At 44.2% G+C, this 19,919-nt stretch overlaps 1 protein-coding gene and 1 pseudogene across 1 annotated transcript in view; both read left to right on the top strand.

The window, feature by feature from the left end:
* Positions 1–6,225: 6,225 nt before the first annotated feature.
* On the top strand, positions 6,226–7,492 carry LOC111555516 (annotated as a pseudogene).
* A 581-nt stretch (positions 7,493–8,073) lies between these two features.
* TGM4 (transglutaminase 4) overlaps positions 8,074–19,919 on the top strand; it is a 40,733-nt gene continuing 28,887 nt past the window's right edge. Inside the window, exons 1-2 of the mRNA XM_026454865.2 lie at positions 8,074–8,155; positions 18,952–19,125. Of these exons, the coding sequence (XP_026310650.1) occupies positions 8,137–8,155; positions 18,952–19,125 (193 nt within the window). The 5' untranslated portion in view covers positions 8,074–8,136. The remainder of the gene's footprint in view (positions 8,156–18,951; positions 19,126–19,919) is intronic.

Here is a 19,919-nt window from a genome sequence, read left to right as displayed (position 1 = left end):
GGACTTGAATAGACAAGTCTCCAAGGAAGAAATACAAATGGCCAATAAACACATGAAAGTTGCTCAATATCACTAGTCACTAGGGAAATGCAAATCAAAACCATAATGAGATACCACTTCACACCCATTAGGATAGTGTTAATTACAAACAAAAACAGTAAAATAACAAATGTTGATGAGTGTGGAGAAATTGGAACCCTTGTGTATTGCTGGTGGGCATGTAAAATGGTTCAGCCATTGTGAAAAACAGTATGATGGTTCCATAAAAGTTAAACATAGAACTATTACATGACCCAGCAATTCTACTTCTAGGTATTTATATACCCTAAATAATTGAAAACAGGGACTCATACAGATACTTGTACACCAATGTTCATAGCAGCATTATTTACAATAGCCAAAAGATGGAAATGATCCAAATGTCCATCAACAGATGAATGAATAAACATATGCTTACAATGGAATAATATTCAACCATAAAAAGGAGTGAAATTCCAACACATGTTACAACATGGATGAACTCTGAAAACATTTTGCTGAGTGAAATAAGCTTGACACAAGGACATGTATAATTCTACTTATATGAGATACCTAGAATAGGCAAATTCATAGCGACAGAAAGCAAAACAATGGTTACCCCGGGCTGAGGGTGGGCAGTTACTGTTTAAAGGGTATGGTGTTTTAGTTTGAAATGATGAAACTGTTCTGAAATGGATGATGATGGTCGCACAACATTATGAATGTGCTTAATGTCACCGAATTGTACACTCAAAAATAACAAAAGATGATAAATTTTATGTATATTTTACCACAATTTTTTTTAAATAGAAAAAGAATGGTGAGAAGAGGAATTGGAGACAACAAGTGGTGATGACTCAAGGAGTTTTTCTACAAAAGGAGCAGAACTCTGGGGCAGTGGCTGACAGAGAAGATGGGAACAAGAGAGGGGCTTTGGTTTTGTTTTACTTTTGGTTCAGATAGGAAAACAGCAGCATATTTATATATGTTAATGGCATTGATCCCATATCCATGGGAAGATTGAGAAATTCAGGAAGAAGGGGATGATGAGAGCATTGAGTGCTGAGCCAGAGCAGGTGAGATAGGATCTGATGCACAAGTGGACAGTTTGGCCCCTTAGCAAGGAGCACAGACATCTCACCCCCAGTGAGGGCAGGAAAAGAAAGATTCAGGTAGGTAGTTGGAGGGGGCTCTTAGGAATTATTTTCTCAAAGCTGCTCAGATCTTATTAAGAAAAAGACAAAATACCTCAAAAGAAAGTATGTAGGTTGATAATTCATAGAAGAAACTTGAACAACCAATAAACATATGAAAAGGCTCTTCCTCACTAGTAATAAAGAAAATGCAAATTAAAGCCGCAGAGGAAAAGGAAAAGGCATGCCACAGACTGGGAGAAAATACTTGTAAAACATATATCTCATGAAGGACTTGTATCCAGAATATGTAGAGTTCTTGCAATTTAAGAGGACAGCCCAACAATACAAGGGCAAAAAGTTTTAACAGATACATAGGTAATAGATACGCATTTGAAAATTGACACAATATCATTAGTCATTAAGGAAATGAAAATTAAAACCACAATGAGATACTACTGCACACTTACTAGGATGGCTAAAATTTAAATGAGTGAAATTAACAAGTACTGGTGAAGATGTAGGCAACTGGAACTACTGATTGTGGAGCGACATGGTACAACCATTTTGTAAAACAGTTTAGCAGTATTTTATAAAGTTAAACATATACTTGCCCCTCCTAGGTGTTTATCACAGAGAAATGAAAACATATGTCCACATAAACACTTGTAAAAGAATGTTCATAGCAGTGTTATCCATAATAACCCTGTTACAGACTGAATTATGTCCCCCACCCCCGAGATTGATGTTCAACCCCCAAACTCCAGTATACCGGTATTTGAGGATTGGGCCTTATGAAGATAAAGTTAACTGAGGTGATAAGGATGGAACTCTAATCTGATGAACAGGATTCCTTACAAGAAGGACTCTGTCTGCACATGTATAGAGGAGAGGTCATTTGAGGACATAGCAGGAAGGGGAAAAGGCAAGCCAGGAAAAGGGCCCTCATCAGGAACTGAATTTGCCAGCACATTGATCATGGACTTCCCAGCCTGCAGAACTGTGAGTAAATAAATATATGTTGTTTAAGTCATGCAGTCTGTGGTGTTTGTTATGGCAGCATGGGCTGACTGATACAACCCAAATGGCCATCCATATTCATTCTATGAAATACTACTCTTCAATAAAAAGGAAGAGAGTATTGATACAAGCTGTCACAAGGAGAATCATAAAATAATTATGCTAAGTGAAAGAAGCCAGACCCAAAAAGAATATATATCATATGGTTCCATTTATATGTAATTGGAAAGAAAAAAAGGCAAAACTCAAGTGACAGACTGCAGATCAGTGGTTGCTTAGGACTGGGAATCAGGGCAAGAAGGAACTTTTTAGGGTAATGGCTCTTTTCTACATCTTGATCATAGTGGTCATTACACAGCTGTATAAAACTAACATTCTACACTTAAAGTGGGTGAATTTTATTGGATATAAATTATACCTCAATAAAACCAGGGGTAACTCAGTAAGATGCCACTGATGCCATTTCATATAAGATTGGCAAAAGTTACAAAGTTGAACAACAAGCAAGGCCAATGTTGTGCAGCACTGTGAATTCCCATGTGCTACTGGTGGGAGTATAAATTAGTATAACCCTCTGGAAACATTTTACTGTCATCTGACAAAACAGAAGATGTGCATACTGTTTGAGCCAGCAGTTCCAGTCCTGAAACTCTCACTTGTGCACAAGGAGACATGCACACACGTTGCAGCAGTGTTTATAACTGAGAAAAATGTGAAACAATCTAGTATCAATGGGAGAATAGAGAAGTTATAGCATACAGTGTATTGAATACTATACAGTGGTGACAAGCATGAATTACATGGAAAAATCTCAAAATAATAATGTAGAGTGAAAAAAAGTAGAAGGGCACGTTAAGTATAACTTTACAAAAATATTAAAAACCTTCAAAACAATACTGCCTATTATTTTAGATATCCACATGTGTAGTAAGTATTTTTAAATATGCAAGGAAACTTAAATACCAAACTCAGAGTGGTGGTTACTTTTGGGAAGGGAGGAAAGGAAGTTGGGGTTGGGAAAGGATATATAAGGGGCTAAGAGCTTCAGTTATAGCCATAAAGTTTTATTTCTTGAACTTGATGAGGGAGATGTAAGTTTTCATTATTTGCTTTGGAATTTTTGTAAGGTTTTGTAAATGTTTTTAGACAAAACTTCACTGATAAATGGGAATGATCATATTTAACAATCATTAGACACACAAATATTACTGCTGTTGTTTAGCAAGAAAACCCCAAGATCGTCTTTGCTAGCCAATGTGTGCTCTGGGCTCTTTGGGCCTGGGTAAGGAATGGCAGGGCCCAGCCCAGAGTCTGGAGGTGTGGTGAATCAGACAGGTCAGGGTGGGAGGTGAGGCAGACCATGTTGATTCCAGTGGAATTGGCTCCAGGGCTGGACTGGCCAGAGAATTATTACTCCAAATTCCAGAGCCATCCAGTTCCTTTGGGAAACAAGGGCTTGGAGGGCTCAGATTTCCCCCAAATCTACTCAACTTGTCATATATTGAACTGAGATGGGACCCCAGATAGCCTGACTGAGAGCCTGTCTTGTCTGTACTACTTCCGTGTTCCCTTGCCCAGAGGGTCCCCCAAAGTTCTTCTTGCCCAGAGGCCTGCAGCAGTGAGTCCTGACTGTCACCAGGGAGGTCCATCATGGGGCAGCCCCTCACCAGAGTTTAAAAGTCAGTCCCCTATGCAGTTAGACCTAATGCTACACCAGGGGAAAATTCAAAAGGAAAAAAATACACAATTTAGGCAATAGGGTTCCTAGCTGCATTACTGCTAGTAGCAGTTAGTTGCCTGATAGTCAAGGAATGGTTAGGCAAATATGATAGAATATCATGTGCCCACGAACAGGGGTGAGCATTTGAAATAGGCAGATCCTAGACAGTGTCCACAAGGGCAGCCTGCCAGGCATGGCCTGGAGTGCCAGGTTTGCTCCATGTCATGTAAACACATTTGTGTACTATGGCAAGCGCTAGGAGTGGCTTAATGAGAGGTGACTTCAGGATTTACTGGATTCTTTTACTTTCTCCTATAAAGTTGTTTACATATATAATAAGAGTCAGATTAGAGATGAATTTATAGCTTCAGATACAAGAAGAAAAGATTTTTCTCCCATAAATCTGTGGATGCATATTTACTAACTCCTCCCTGTCTCCACACAAAAAAAGGGGGCGGGGATGCATCAGGATGGTTATCTTTATGATTTAGCACCAAGCTTAGCACCATGAACAGCACCTGTGGCGCCTAGAGTCTGACAGGGCCTCAGTTATTCTTTCATCCTCAGAATTGGCAGGTGGGTGCAGATATGGGTCGGGGATTGGGCTTGAATCCCCAAAACCAGTGTGTATTGGACTTTCCTTCCAAAAGGGACTCCCAGCATGCATTGGGAGAAGAGGACACAGCCTCCCCTGACCTCTGCAGGAGGCACCTGCCCCACAGGCACAGGCATGGAGCCGCTCCCAGGCTTCCACCTGAGCACCCTGTCCTGTTTGCTTACTTGTTCATTTATTCATGCATTCCCTCATCTGCTGAGCACTCTGTGCCATGCTATGGGTTAGGGACACAAAATGAGAAGATTCCATTCCTGGCTAAGGTCCTCTGTGAACTTCATCTTGAGACGTGTCTTCTGTTCCTTACCTGGTGGTTTTCAGGCTCTTCTTGCCTGCCTTTTCCTCTTCTCCCTCCTCCCCAGCTCCATCATCTGTGGATTAATGTGAAGTTTAGACCATGCCAACTTTTCTGGGACAGCACATTCAGAGCCTCCTCTCCCATGGTGGGGCCTGCACCTAGTCCCCTTGGAGAGCAGAGAGCAGAGGGTCTTGAGTGGGCTGCCTCTGATCCCAATATGCCAGGGGTTGGCCGCCAGGTGCTAGTGCAGTATGGTGGCTGCAGTTCAGCCTGAGGTCGGGGGGAGTGGAGGGGGGCGGGGGCAGCGACGGCCCAAGTGGCCGGTGACTAGACCATGGTGTCAGCTGTGGTCCCATACAGGAAACATGAGAATAGATGATCCTTTGGGACCAGCTAACAGATAAAATGCCACATGCACACGGAAAGTAAATACGGGCTGACTCTGCTGAGGCCTGGAAGTTCTGTTGCAGGAAGAGGGAAGGGAGGCTCATGGATTCTCTGCTGATGCCCAGGTGGCTGCCTCTCTCTAAGCGGCACTTTTTCTATCTGTGAAATGAGGGTGTTGGGATGGGGGGATCCTTTGTAAGGTCCCCAGTGTAGCTCATCTCTTGCAGAGAATTTTGAAAGCCTTTGCCTCCTCATCGCATCCAGTTTCAGACACTTGACCTGTGGTGTGGGTGTTATTATTTCCCACCTCCCAGATGAAGAAACAGAGGTACGGAGAAGTGACTTCCCAAGGTCACACAGCGGATCTGTAGAGGACCCAGGATGTAGGCCCAGTTCTGTCTGACCCAAAGTCTATTCCTTTTAGACACTTTTATACTCACTCTGGTACCCTGGATTCTCTGGCCTGGAGAAAGCTCATCTTGCACAAGCCCCTCATTTGTCAAAGATGATGAAAGAAGCCCAGAGAGGTGAAGCAACTAAAACCCGGACCCTCTCGCCCCTAGGCCAGGACTTTTATTTAGAGGCTTTTTCCCTTTAAGTAGTGAATTTATTCTTAAATAGGTAATTCATGCACATGGTGCTAAATTCTGATGATGCAAAAGGAAATACAGAGAAAAGCAAGCATCCTTCTTCCACTCCTGCACCTATAATCATGGGGCCTAGGGCTTCTCTGCAGACAGAGACCAGCCAAGGCTTTTCGTAAATGCCATGTGCACTTCAGGGCTTGGTTTATTCTATTATATCTAGGGATGTGGCGCTGAGATGCTTGCCTGCAGAACAGCAAAAACCTCTGACTTCATTATTGTTATTCAAAGTAACCAGGGTCGTTGCTCTCTGGCTTGCCTTAAAGCCAGCAAAGGCAATTGCCCATCTCCTGGGCTTTTGGTCTGGAAGAGACCATTGGCATCATTATTCAGTCCCCTCACTCTTCAGGTAAGGAGCTAATGAAGACAACATTCCCATTGACACACAGCAAGTTACTGTGGTGTTGGGGTTTCAATGTCAGGAGTCTCCTCTCTTCCTCTGGCATTTCTGCTACTATGCCAGGCTGGCTCCTTTCAGTAGACATAGCATCATTAAAAAATACCACAAGTGCCCCTGTGGAGAGCAGAGGAGATAGCCATTAAAATTAGAAAAGCTTATGCTCTTTGGCCTAACGTATCTACTTCAAGGCATTCAATTCTTCCTATAGATACACTCACAGGACAGTAAAATGATCTCTGTCCAATCTTATTCTTTGCAACACTGATTGTAATAGGGAAATATTGGAAGCAAACCGGATGCCTATGGATGGGAGGTAAGTTACATAAATTAGGGACCATCCACACAAACAGAATATGTGCAGCTGTGAAAAGACTGGGCCACCATTCCATGTGCAATAGGAACAGTCCCATCTTGCCAGGCATGGTGGCTTACACCTGTACTTTGGGAGGTGAAGGTGGGCGGATCCCTTGAGTCTCGGTGTTCCAGACCAGCCTGAGCGACGCAGTGATATGCTTTCATTTGTGTAAATAAAATAATACATTATTTGCTTTGCAGATGATGCCGTCGCCACCGGGAGCCCTGTAATATCAGCCATGGTCAACCCCACCGTGTTCTTCAACATCGCCATCGACGACGAGCCCTTAGGCCATGTCTCCTTCGAGCTGTTTGCAGGCAAGATTCCAAAGACAGCAGAAAACTTTTGTGCCCTGAGCACTGGAGAGAAAGGATTTGGTTATAACGGTTCCTGCTTTCACAGAATTATTCCAGGGTTTATGTGTCAGGGTGGTGACTTCACACGCCATAATGGCACTGGTGGCAAGTTCATCTACGGGGAGAGATTTGAAGATGAGAACTTCATCCTAAAGCATACAGGGCCTGGCGCGTTGTCCATAGCAAATGCCGGACCCAACACAAATGGTTCCCAGTTTTTAATCTGCACTGCCAAGATTGAGTGGTTGGATGGCAAGCTTGTGGTCTTTGGCATGGTGAAGGCATGAATATTGTGGAGGCCATGGAACGCTTTGGGTCCAGGAGTGATAAGACCGGCCAGAAGATCACCATTGCTGACTGTGGACAGCTCTAATAAGTTTGACCTGTGTTTTATCTTAACCACCAGACCGTTCCTTCTATAGCTCAGGAGAGCACCCTCCACCCCATTTGCTCGCAGAATCCTCGAATCTTTGTGCTCTCGCTGCAGTTCCCTTTGGGTTCCATGTTTTCCTTGTTCCCTTCCATGCCTAGCTGGATTGCAGAGTTAAGTTTATGATTATGAAATAAAAACTAAATAACAAAATAATAATAATAGTACATTATTTACTTCTCAGTGCATACAACATCTCTGGAAAGATCTAAAAGAAACTGGTAGTAGGATGCATCAAGGTGGCCAGGGGGCATTTTTTCAATTTTGAACCATGTGGATACATTATATATTCAAAATGTAAAACAAAAACTCACAAGCATCTCTTACTTTTTCAACTTGAGGAAAAGAGAAGAAGAAGAAAGACATAAAGTCAGTGAAGATTAGCCTGGGTTCCTAGACTTGATCTTGATAGTAACCAGAATGTCAGGCCACATGTAGTGTAGGTCATAGGGTCCTGGCTTTTGGTTACCCATTGTTAGGCTCATATAACAGACAAGGAGGTGCCATTCTCCATTGTCTGTCCCTTTTACATCAGCTCATCTTGGCTCCTGATTTCCTAGGTCTGATATGGAAGGTTCCGGGATTTTATTATTTCTAATCAACATCCCCTTCCCAAACTCCACCCCTTGGCAGCCACAGCAGAGTCACATCTAGCCCAGGATCACATAAAAAGGGCTGTTTCCTCCCCTGAGGACCAACTGTGTGGAAGCACCAGGCATCAGAGATAGTCCTCCCTGGCATTGCAGGAGAGAATCTGAAGGGATGATGGACGCATCAAAAGGTGAGTGGGTGAAATCTCCATGGAGCCCCACATACCCCTGCAGCCAGCTGGCCCTAAACCACTCTCTTGCCTCTGCCGGGTGCTTGGGGCCATTGCCCTCTCACCCTAACTTGTGGCCCTTGTGCTGCTTGCTCTCTGTCTCATCCCTTTTTAAAAAAACAAAACAAAAAAAACAAACTTTTCATTTAGGCATAATTTCAGATTTACAAAAAGATTGCAAAAATAAAAAGAATATCCATACATTCTTTATCCAGATTCCCTAAATGATTACCGCATTTGCTTTATCCTTCTCGATCAATGGACAGATAGATGATATAGACAGACAGATAGACAAATATATATTTTTTGAACTCTTGACAGTAAGTTGCAGATATTACATTATTAAATACTTTGGTGTATATTTCCTAAAAACAAGGACATTCTCTTATGTAACCAACACAATTATGAAGACCAGGACATGAACACCATTTCAATACTGTTATCCAACCCACAGATTTTATACAGATTTCACCAATTGTCCCAATAATGTCATTTATAGCAGAAGAAAATCCTAGGTCAGGCTTTGCATTCTGTTGTGGTGCCTCTTCGGTCTCCTTTGTCTGGAACAGTTCATCTGTCATTCTTGGAATTTTGTGACTTCAACACTTTTGAGGAGTACAGACCAGTTATTTTGTAGAGTGTCTCTCAATGCGTCCTGTCCTTTCTCAAGGTCACCTGATGGATTTCCCTACTGCAGAGGGTCTGTCTGCTGCTGTCAGCAGTGTCACTGCTTCTCAGAGTGGGGAATAGCAGAGGGGGGTCATGTGCCAAGCTCTGTGTGCCATGAGGATGCAGCCGCCTACCACCACCAAGAGCAGGCACCAGAGCCCTCACTTTTACTTCAGGGAGTCCGGGTGCTGCTAGGGAACAACATGGCTGGGTTTGAACCCCTCTGCCGACTCTCCAGTCCCCAAGCCCTCCGTGACCTCCCAGCAGAGTCTGCTCAGCAGCCTCCTCTGTTGCTTGAAAAGCTGCTTGATAGCCAAGGAATGGCTGCTTTGAAACTCTGCAAAGGGACTAAGCCAGACCCTCCTAGTTTCCAGCTTCTCCTCTTTTGTAGGGTGACATTTCTGAAGAAATCAGACTCTTCTTTTTAGTCCCAAGGCCACAGAGTTTTGAGTTCTTCCTTAGACGGCTGATGCCTCAGCTAGGCTCAGCCTTGAAGGGTAAAGAGTCCTTGGGACTGAGAAAGGGTGGTGTGGTGTGATGGGAAGCACCTCCTGATAGGAGAGAAGATTCATGTCTCTACCATGCACTAAATAGCCCTGTGGCTTTGGACAAGTCACATCAATTCTGGGAAAGTACTATGTAAATTACTGAGGACTACCTGAAGGAAAGGTAGTATCGCCTGACCCATGCTGTCATTCTCAAGAGATGCGACCTGCTCACTGGTGAGGTTTGACGACTTGCCTGAGGTCCCAGCCATGGGTGGCAGAGCTGGGACGCAAACCCGGTGTGTGTTCATTTCATGCTGCACGACTCTGCCTCCCTGCTGGGCATAATTTGACTTTACTCTCAAGATCTAAATTACCAGCCGGGCGCGGTGGCTCAAGCCTGTAATCCCAGCACTTTGGGAGGCCAAGACGGGTGGATCGCGTAAACCCGGGAGGTGGAGCTTGCAGTGAGCTGAGATCCGGCCACTGCACTCCAGCCTGGGCGACAGAGCGAAACTCCATCTCAAAAAAAAAAAAGATCTAAATCACCAAAGACAGTCATCTCATGGCCAACAGTGTTGGGGTGTTGGTGGCAGAAGCTGACGCTTCCTGAGGTGTCCTTTCTGATGGGCTTGTGCAAGTAACCATCACATGCTACCTTACAACATTAGCGAGTTGTGATGATTTCACGGTGTTTTCATGAATATTATTTCATTTTTTCTTCCAACCACTCCAGGAGGTCAGGACATCCAAATAGGGACCTGGAAAATGGTGGTATGTGTGGGATAAAGATAGGATTTCATATAAGTGGAGGAAATGAGAAATTGTACAATTTGTGGTATTAGGACAACTGGTTAGTATTTAGAGAAAAACAAAGCCAGATCTCCATCTCATGGCTTATACTACAACAAATCCCAGAAAGGTCGAAGATGAAACTGTAAAGGCATTAGAAGAAAATGAAGGCAATATGAAAAATAATCTCGGACTGGAGAAGGTGTTACAAAGGAAAATAGAAAACCTAGAAACATAAAGGAAAAGAAAGGTAAAACTGACTGCAGAAAAATTAAAAATACATGTGAGACAAAACCTCCAGAGTCAGAAGGTAATGGAACTGTGGAGGGTACTTTCAACACATATGAGAAGCAAATGCTATTCTGTAGTATAAAAAGAGCTCTCAGCTCTATAAGAAAATGGCCAACATCCCAAAATATACATGGACAAAGAGCAGTATTAGGTAGTTCAAAGAAAAAGAAATATAAATTGTAATACATGAAAAGATGTTCAACCTTACTTGTAACGAGAGTGGTCATGAAACAAAACTGAAACAGCAGGCCAGGTGCGGTGGTTCATGCCTATAATCCCCAAATTTGGGAGGCTGAGATGGGAGGACTGCTTGAGTGCAGGAGTTCAAGACCAGCCTGGAAAACATAGTGAGACCCTGTCTCCACAAAACAATTTAAAAATTAGCCGTAGCCGGGCACGGTGGCTCATGCCTGTAATCCCAACACTTTGGGAGGCCAAGCCAGGCAGATCACTTGAGATCAGAAGTAAAGGACAAGCCTGGCCATCATGGTGAAACCCCGTCTCTACTAAAAAATACAAAAATTAGCCAGGCGTGGTGGCACACACTGGTAATCCCAGCTACTTGGGAGACTGAGGCATGAGAATCGCTTGAACCTGGGAGGCAGAGGCTGCAGTGAGCCGAGACTGCACTCCAGTCTGGGCAATAGAGGGAGACTTTGTCTCAAAAATAAATAAATTAATAAAAATAAAAATTAGCCAGGCATGTGGTGCACATGGGTAGTTCCAGCTACTCAGGTTCAAGGCTGCAGTGAGCCATGATTGCACCACTGCACTTCAGCCTGGGTGACAGGCCAAGACTCTGACTCTTAAAAAAAAAAAAGAAAGAAAGAAAGAAAAAGTTGTATAAAAGCAAAACAGCAATGAGATTTCGTTTTTTCATTTATCAGATTAGCCAAGATTAAAAGTTTAATAGAAAATAGCTTTAAAAAGGCATTGTCACATCTTTTTGTAGGAGTGTCACTGGTGCAGTCACTAGAAGGCTCTCTGGCAACATTTACTGAAATTAAAGATGCCCATATCCTGTGACACAGCAATTCTGCTTTGGAAGATTTCTCTTACAAATATTGTCACACATGAGTGCAAAGATACATGTACAAGGAAGTACCTTGTAGCATATAAGATTTTAAACGATCTACATGTCCATCCAGAGGAATAATAGCTGCTAAAAAAAAAAAAACAAGGTTGAGACCAGCTTGGGCAACACAGGGAGACCCCATCTTCACAAAAAATGAAAAACTTAGCTGGGCGTGGTGATGCATGCCTGTAGTGCCAGCTACTCAGGAGGCTGAGGTGAGAGGATTGCTTCAGCCCGGGAGGTGGAGGCTGCAGTGAGCTGTGATCACACCATTGCACTTCAGCCTGGGAAACAGAGTAAGACTCTGTCTCAAAAAAAAAAAAAAAAAATTAAAAGAAAATAGTAACAGGATCTAATTGGGTGGTTAGGAGATAAATTTCAAGATATGTGTGAGAGAGAACTTGGGGGAGAAACACACAGAGAGAGAGAGAAGCAATGTGCAGAATAGTGCATTGAGAAAGCTCCTGTTTCTGTAACTAAAGTATTGGTTTATAGCAGAGAAAACTGGAATGATACTTGGATACTTTATAGTGATTTTCTCTGGAGAAAAGATCTGGGAGTCTGGGATAGGAGAGAAACTTAATTTTTGTAATGGGCATTTATTACTTTTATTTATTTTTATATTATTATTATTATCATCATCATTATTATTTTTGAGACAAGGTCTCACTCTGTCGCCCAGGCTGGAGCCCAGTGACACAATCTTGGCTCACCGCAGCCTCCGGTTCCCAGGTTCACTCTATTCTCCTACCTCAGCCTCCTGAGTAGCTAGGATTACAGGCATGCGCCACATTACTCAGTTAATTTTTTATTTTTAATAGAGATGGGGTTTCACTATGTTGGCTAGGCTGGTCATGAACTGGCCTCAAGTGATCCACCTGCCTTGGCCTCCCAAAATGCTGGGATTACAGGCGTGAGTCACTGTGCCTGGCCTCCTCTTTATCCTATTTGTGATTCTTTATGATTCCTAAATAAGAGGATTCATGTCTCTCATCCATTTTGGAAAATTCTCAATCATCACCGCTTCGCTGCTGCTCCCCATTCTTGATTCTCTCCTTTCAGAACAACTATAGTATATAGTTTAGACCTTTCCATCCAAGACTCCACATCTCTAAACTGCTTTTCATATTTACTTCTATTAATATTTCTCTAGGTTGTATTATAGGTATTTGCTTCCAGTCTATTTTCTAGTTCACTGATTCTCTTTCAGTTATGTCTATTTGCTATTTAACCTGTGAGTTTTTTTCATTTCGAGAACTATATTTTCATTTTTAGAAGTTATGTTTTACAAAATTTATCTGGTCATTCTTAATAGTGGCTTATTCCTTTCTCATCATTTTGACTTCTTCTCTTATGTCCCTAGCCATTTTTGACTTGGCTATTTTATGGTGTCTCTCTCTCTCTCTCCATATATATAATTTTTTTTGAGATGGAGTTTCACTCTTGTTGCCCAGGCTGGAGTGCAATGGTGTGATCTTAGCTCACTGCAACCTCTGCCTCCTGGGTTCAAGCAATTCTCCTGCCTCAGCCTCTCGAGTAGCTGGGATTACAGGTGTGCACCACCAAGTCTGGCTAATTTTTGTTTTTTTTTTTGAGACGGAGTTTCGCTCTGCTGCCCAGGCTGGAGTGCAGTGGTGCAATCTCAGCTCACTGCAAGCTCTGCCACCTAGGTTCACGCCGTTCTCCCGCCTCAGCCTCCCAAGTAGCTGGGACTACAGGCGCCCACCACCACACCCAGCTAGGTTTTATTTTGTATTTTTAGTAGAGACAGGATTTCACCGTGTTGGTCAGGCTGGCCTCAAATTCCTGACCTCAGGTGATCTGCCCGTCTCGGCCTCTCAAAATGCTGGGATTACAGGCATGAGCCACTGTGCCTGGCCCTATGTTTTTTAATATTTTATTTATTATTTTTTGAAATAAAGTCTCACTCTTGTCACCAGGCTGTAGTGTCGTGTTGTGAACATGGCTTACTGCAGCCTTGACTTCTCAGGCCCAAGTGATACTCTTGCCTCAGCTTCCCAAGTAGCTGAGACTGCATGTGCACGTCACAATTCTTGGTTAATTAAAATTCTTTTGGTAAAGACAGGGTTTCTCTATGTTGCCCAGGCTGATCTTGAACTCCTGAGCTCAAGGGATCCTCCTGCCTCAGCTTCCCAAAGTGCTGGGATCATAGGCATGAGCCACTGTGCCTGGTCCATAGTCTATATACATTATTTTATAGTCTGTATATTATCTGATTTCTTGGACGAATACTTGTGTGGTTTCTGCTGAAATAGTGTATTTTCTGTTTTAAAATTTGGGGCTGTAAGCTCATCTTGAGTGTGACTTTGTGGGAATTCCATAAAACTTTGATGGAGAATGGATCACTCCAAAGATTGGCATTTATCCCCTAAACCAGTGACAACTGTGACTAGGAGCCAGTTTGTGCCTATGAGCCAAGGACAACTGTTTATTTTACTTTCTCAGTTTGGGGGAATCCCAGACCTCTACAGAAAGAGGTGATGTTTGAAATTTTTCATCACTGGTATGCATTCTGCAGGGGCTGTGCTCCCACAAGCAGTCTGGGAGACTCTCCAAGAGTACCTGCTGGCAGGTGGCAGTAGCCTCAGGCAGCAATGTGGACACCGGGGTGGGGGTGGTGGGGGATGTAATTTATTGTGGCAAAGGGTACAAAGAAAAATCAGCAAAGGGAAAAGGCTGCTGGGGTGAGGTTCTGGGGGAACTAGGCAGGTGCTTCCAAGAGTCCTCTCCAGTGGAGTCACACAGGATGTGTTTAATTCCTTTAGCAATTAGTTGTGACATGTTTTTTCTCTGTGTGTCTCATTCAACAATCATAACTTTATTTTTTTGTTGTTGTTTTTAGTAATCTCTTACTCTGACCCAGACCTTTCATCTGGAATGGTTGTTTGCAAGAGGGACAAGAGCATTTTTTACAGAAAAATATTTAAATACAATGTAACCAGAATAACACATCATATTCTGGAACTGGTCAGAACAAAATCCTGAATTTTTGAAAATTTTCAAAATGGTAGGTCGGGTGTGGTGGCTCATGTCTGTAATTCCAACATTTTTGGAGGCTGAGGCAGGAGGATCACTTGAATTCAGGAGTTTGAGACCAGCCTGGGCAACACAATAAGACTTTATCACCACAAAAAATAAAAAAGCCAGGTGTGGTGGTGCACACCTGTAGTACCAGCTACTCTGGAGGCTGAAGTGGGAGGATCTCTTGAGCTCAGGAAGTCGTGGCTGCAGTGAGCCATGTTCACACTACTGCACTCTAGCCTGGGTGACAGAGCAAAGCCCTGTCTCAAAAAAAAAAAAAAAGAAAAAAGAAAATTCAAAGTAAGCTTAAATAATCTCTATTTTTTGTCCTGATCATTCATTCATTGAGCAGCCTAGAAAAGGTCAGTTGCTTTCTGGGGAAAGCTGCATTTAATAACCAAACTGCCTTACCAGGAGGAAGGAGAAGGCAATTGTATTAGTTTATCTTCTGTTGCTTATAAAAGAATACCTGAAACTCAGGTAATTTATAAAGAAAAGAAATTCATTTCTTCCAGTTACGGAGGCAGAGACTCCAAGGTCGAGGAACTGCATCTGGTGAAGGCCTTCTTGCTATCTTGGACTTCCTGTGGAGTCCCAAGGTGGTGCCAGGCATCACATGGTGAGGAGCTGAGCGTGATAGCTCAGGTATCTCTTCCTCTTCTTCTAAAGTCACCAAGGTCCTCTTAAGTGCGTTTTTTCTTGTCATTTTAAGAGTCCCACTTGACCCACTCAAAAATATACATACAGGCTGGAAAATCATAAGCTTCTAAGGCTGACAATTTCATAAGAGCTCATTAGCAACTAATGTTAATTTTAGTTTAAAAGCAACTTTGCTTTTTAAAACTCCAAAAGTATATCTCCATCTGGAGATTGCCTGTCTTTTATGTTGTCTCCTTTTTTCCAGAGGCTTCATGGCAAAAGTTATAGCAAAAATTATCCATTGCAGAGACTTTTGTTTTTTAATACTCAAAGACTTTAAATTCCAACCCGCACACTGGTGGCAAAAAACAAGGACGTTGTATTCCGACACTTTTTCTTTGCAGGTTTCTCTGGTCATCTTGCATGTATGACACTGAAAGCATTAAACTGCTATATCAGTTTTCACCATCCATCCAAGTGCAGTAACTACAAAATAAAAATACAAAGGCCTTTTTTTTTTTTTTTTTTTTTTAGAGTTGGGGTCTCACTTTATTGCCCAGGCTGGAGTGTTGTGGCTATTCACAGCTGCAGTCATAGCTCACTGCAGCCTCAAACTCCTGGGCTCAAGTGATTCTCCCACCTCAGTCTCCCAAGTAACCGGGATTACAGGTATGTGACTCCAAAGGCATTTTTTTTAAGACAGCCCCAATGTGGCTTCTTGTAGTTCCAGGATGCCCCCAGCCTCCCAGATCTACCTTTAAGCAGTGCTCAGGTCACAGAGCAGTGCCCAGGAGAGGGTGAGGGAGGAGGCCCCAGTACTGCACATCTATTATGTGCTGTATGTTGGTTTCTTAGGGCATTCATAACAAATGACCACAAATGGGGTTGCTTAAAACAACAGCAATTTATTATTGTCTAGTTCTGGAAGATAGACATCCAAAATCAAAATGTCAGCAGGGTCCTGCTCCTGCAGAAGTCTCCAGTGGAGAATCTTTCCTTGTCTTTCCTGGTTTCTGGTGGCTCCAGGTGTTCTGTGGCTTGCAGCTGTGTAACTCCAGTCTCTGCCTCCATCTTCACATGACCCTCCCCTTGCCTCTCCATGTCTCTTATAAGGACACTTGTTATTGGATTTAGGGCCTACCTGGATAATCCGGGATAATATAATCACAAGATCCTTAATCACATCTGAAAGTCCCCTATTTCTATAAGGTCACATTCACAGGCTCCAGGTGGAGATATCAAGCCACTATGTGCCCATCTGCCTACCATTAATGATGGACTGCGTTTTATTAAGTGCCTACTGTGTGCCAGGCACTCAATGTGCACGTTAGCCACCGAGGGAGGGAGTGTGTTTACCATTCTAGGGAGATAAGGTCTTAAGAAGCTTCCACAGAGATGACTGCATTTAGGATTTGGATTTCTTAACTGCTTTTTCCTGCTTCCTGGTACCAAAACCTATACCTTTACCCCTTGGGAACCCAGGTCACCCACCTGCCCAGTCCATGGGGGAGCAGGAATAAATCAGAACATGGGAGGGACTGTTAAAGCCCTTTTCCAGCTGTGATTGCTTTGCGGTTGGCTCTGGGTCCCACAGCAGGAGCTCTGCTGTCCAGGGAAATGAAGAAGCCTTTCAGGACTGCAGCTCCTGACGGCATGCTGTGGTTTGAATATGTCTCCCCCAAAAATTCAGGGGTTGCCAATGTGGTGGTTCTAAGAGGTGGGGCCTTTAAGAGGTGATTAGGTGATGAGGGTTCCTTCCCTGTGAATAAGATGAGGTGCCCCTATAAAGGGACCAGGAGGGAGTTGGTCCTCTCTCGCCCTCTGCCTTCTGCTATGTTACAACGCAGCAAGAGGCCCTCACCAGATGCTGCTGCCTTGATCTTGGACTTCTCAGCCTCAGAACTGTGAGAAATAAATTTCTATTCTTTCTAAATGACCCAGTCTCAGGTATTCCATCACAGCAGCACAAATGGGCTAAGATGCTCCAGCTAGCCATGGGTCCACCCCAAGGTTTCAGCCCAAGAAGGGGAGGCACCTGGGAAGGTAGGTCTGTCTGCCAGGTGGGCCTCCCTGCTGGAGGGAGCAGGTTCCCAGGCCCTGGGAACAGTGCAGCAGTGCAGAGGGAAGGCCACTTGCTGGGGGCTTGCCTTCCTGGAGAACACTTGTCCAGGCCCCAATCCCAAAGCCACTCCAGCAAGAATGAGCTGTGCTGTCTACAAACACATCACTGGCCACATCCCCAAGGTCGCCCTCTGATGTGGGCGTGACCACTCCACCTATTTCGTAGTCACGAAAGTCCACGTTTCCATGGCTGGCCTCCATGATCTCTGCAGAGGATGGGTTTCCTCTGTGGGTGAGCCCTCGGGAGCAGGGGAAGGTCCCTGCATCTCACCTCACTTTACCTCACAGGCCACAGTGGGGCTTCCTAATCTAGGGGTTCTCAATATGTGCCTCCCTGGGCCAGCAGCATTAGCATCATCAAGGAAGCTGCTGGAGTGGAGTGGCAGATTCTCAGCCACACCCCAGATGTGCTGAATCAGAAACTCAGGGTGGGCCCGGCAGTCTGTGTTTTACCATGCCTTCTGCACACTGGAATTGCCTGGAAAGCTTTGAAAACACAGAGGCTCAGCCCTGCTCAGATCAATTGTATCAGAATCGCTGGGGGAGAACATTAGTTCTACAACCCCCAGGTGGTTTCAGGATGCAGCCAAAACACATTTCTCTTCATGACTCATGAGCCTGGGAGTAGTTTGAACTTTAGATAAAGGGGAGGGGTTTGGGTCCCAAGCTGAGGTAATACAAATGTCATTATAACAGACACATGGTAAGAAATACATGTGTTACAGAAAAGAGTGTATGTGGAGATTATTTCTTTTACTGAGTGTACTTTTCACTTGAGCATTGAAGAAGAAAATTCCCTTTCTGTTTTTTTTTTTTTAGGGGGGGCGGGGGGATGAAGTCTCACTCTGTCACCCAGTCTGGAGTGCAGTGGTTTGATCTTGGCTCCTGATCTCAGGTGATGCGCCCCCTCAGCCTCCCAAAGTGCTGGGATTACAGGCGTAAGCCACTGTGCCCGGCCTTACAAATCCCATTTATAATGCAAGTAGTCTTGGCCTCACATCATGGGAGCTCCTTGGTGCTTCTTCCTCGATTTCGATAAAAAGGCTTCACCCCAGCCACTTTGCACCCCACCCTTCTCTTCAGGATGTGAACTCTCACCTCGGGATGGTGTCTGACTGGAAGCTGACGGCAGTCTGGGCTGAACAGGAAGGGGAGCAAGCCCAGGTTTCATCTGTTCCCTCCTCAGTTTGCCTGCTCCCCTCTTTCCCTTCAGCTTTTGTGTTGATTAACAGAGAACACCCTGGCACCAGCTTTGTTCCTGAGGCCATGTCTACAGAGAGGGGGAGTTGGGGTGGGAGCCTTGCCTAACAGCCACTCACAGACTCACCCTGAGTCTCAGTTTCCTCACTTGTAAGATGGGCGTGCACCTACCTATTTTGCAGGGTTACATGACTGAGCACTTTAGTCCCCTGCTCTCGGCTCATCCCCATGTAATCCCACAAGGTAGGTACATGCACACCCATCTTATAGGTGAGGAAACTGAGTCTCAGACAGATTCATAGCCAGCCAGAGGTGGAGCAGGGATGCCCAACTCTAAAGCCCAGCTCTACCTCAATGCACTGTCAGATTTTGAACCGAGAAAGAGGTGATCAAGGAATAAACATCCTCTGTGCTCTCTTTCCCCACATGCTGTGTGCTGACAGAGCTGCAAATTCTCCTTGTTGACTTCTTGAAGCAGGAGAACGCCGTTTCTCACCACACGTGGGAGTTTCAAACGAGCAGTCCTGTGTTCCGGCGAGGGCAGGTGTTTCACCTGCGGCTGGTGCTGAACCAGCCCCTACAATCCTACCATGAACTGAAACTGGAATTCAGCACAGGTGAAGCCTCGGGGCCCTGCTCATGGGGCTTGGGGGAGGGACCACGAGGGTCCCTGGATGCTGGAGTGGCCCTGTCTGGTCAGTCTGAGCCAGGAGTGCCTTCCCCTCTCTGATCCCCAGTTTCTCCGTCTGTAAAGTGGGAATAATAGCAGGTGTGATGAGAATAGAATGGGAAGCTCAGTCAGGACCTGGCACATAGTGAGTCTCTGATTCCTTGGCTAAGCAGGGGAGGGGGCCAGAGCAGAGGGAGGAAGCGACTCAGCGGGCATCTGCCGCAGTGGGGTCTGGAACATTTTGTAGAGATGAATCATAGGCCTGAGGTGTGCTGATGCCATAACGGGGTGGGCTGGAGGTAAGCCAGTAATAATGATTAAAATATCACATTTTGGCTGCAAAGATAACAGGAAATGGCTCCCGCATTTGTTATAGTTAGGTAAATATATATGCCTAAGTACAACTAGGGGAACAGAGAAAATGTATTAGATTTTGTGACAGGTGGTGCGATAATGGAGGGGAAGTCTTCTTTAATGTTGTTTTTAAGTTGTTGTTGTTTTTTTTTTTTTTTGAATAGCTCAGCTCAGTCTTGTTTTTGTTTGTTTTTGTTTTTGTTTTTTTTATTATACTTTAGATTCTATGGTACATGTGCACAATGTGCAGGTTTGTTACATATGTATACATGTGCCATGATGGTGTGCTGCACCCATGAACTCATCATTTACCTAATGTTTTTAAGTTATAAAAATAGATCAAGTAAGACAGGCATGGCAGCTAATGCCTGTAATCCCAGTATTTTG

This window comes from Piliocolobus tephrosceles, chromosome 2 (assembly GCF_002776525.5).
Source record: "Piliocolobus tephrosceles isolate RC106 chromosome 2, ASM277652v3, whole genome shotgun sequence".
NCBI classification, from domain to species: Eukaryota; Metazoa; Chordata; class Mammalia; order Primates; family Cercopithecidae; genus Piliocolobus; species Piliocolobus tephrosceles.
The sequence above is the reverse complement of the archived record's forward strand: the minus strand, read 5'-3'. Positions and strand labels throughout refer to the sequence as shown.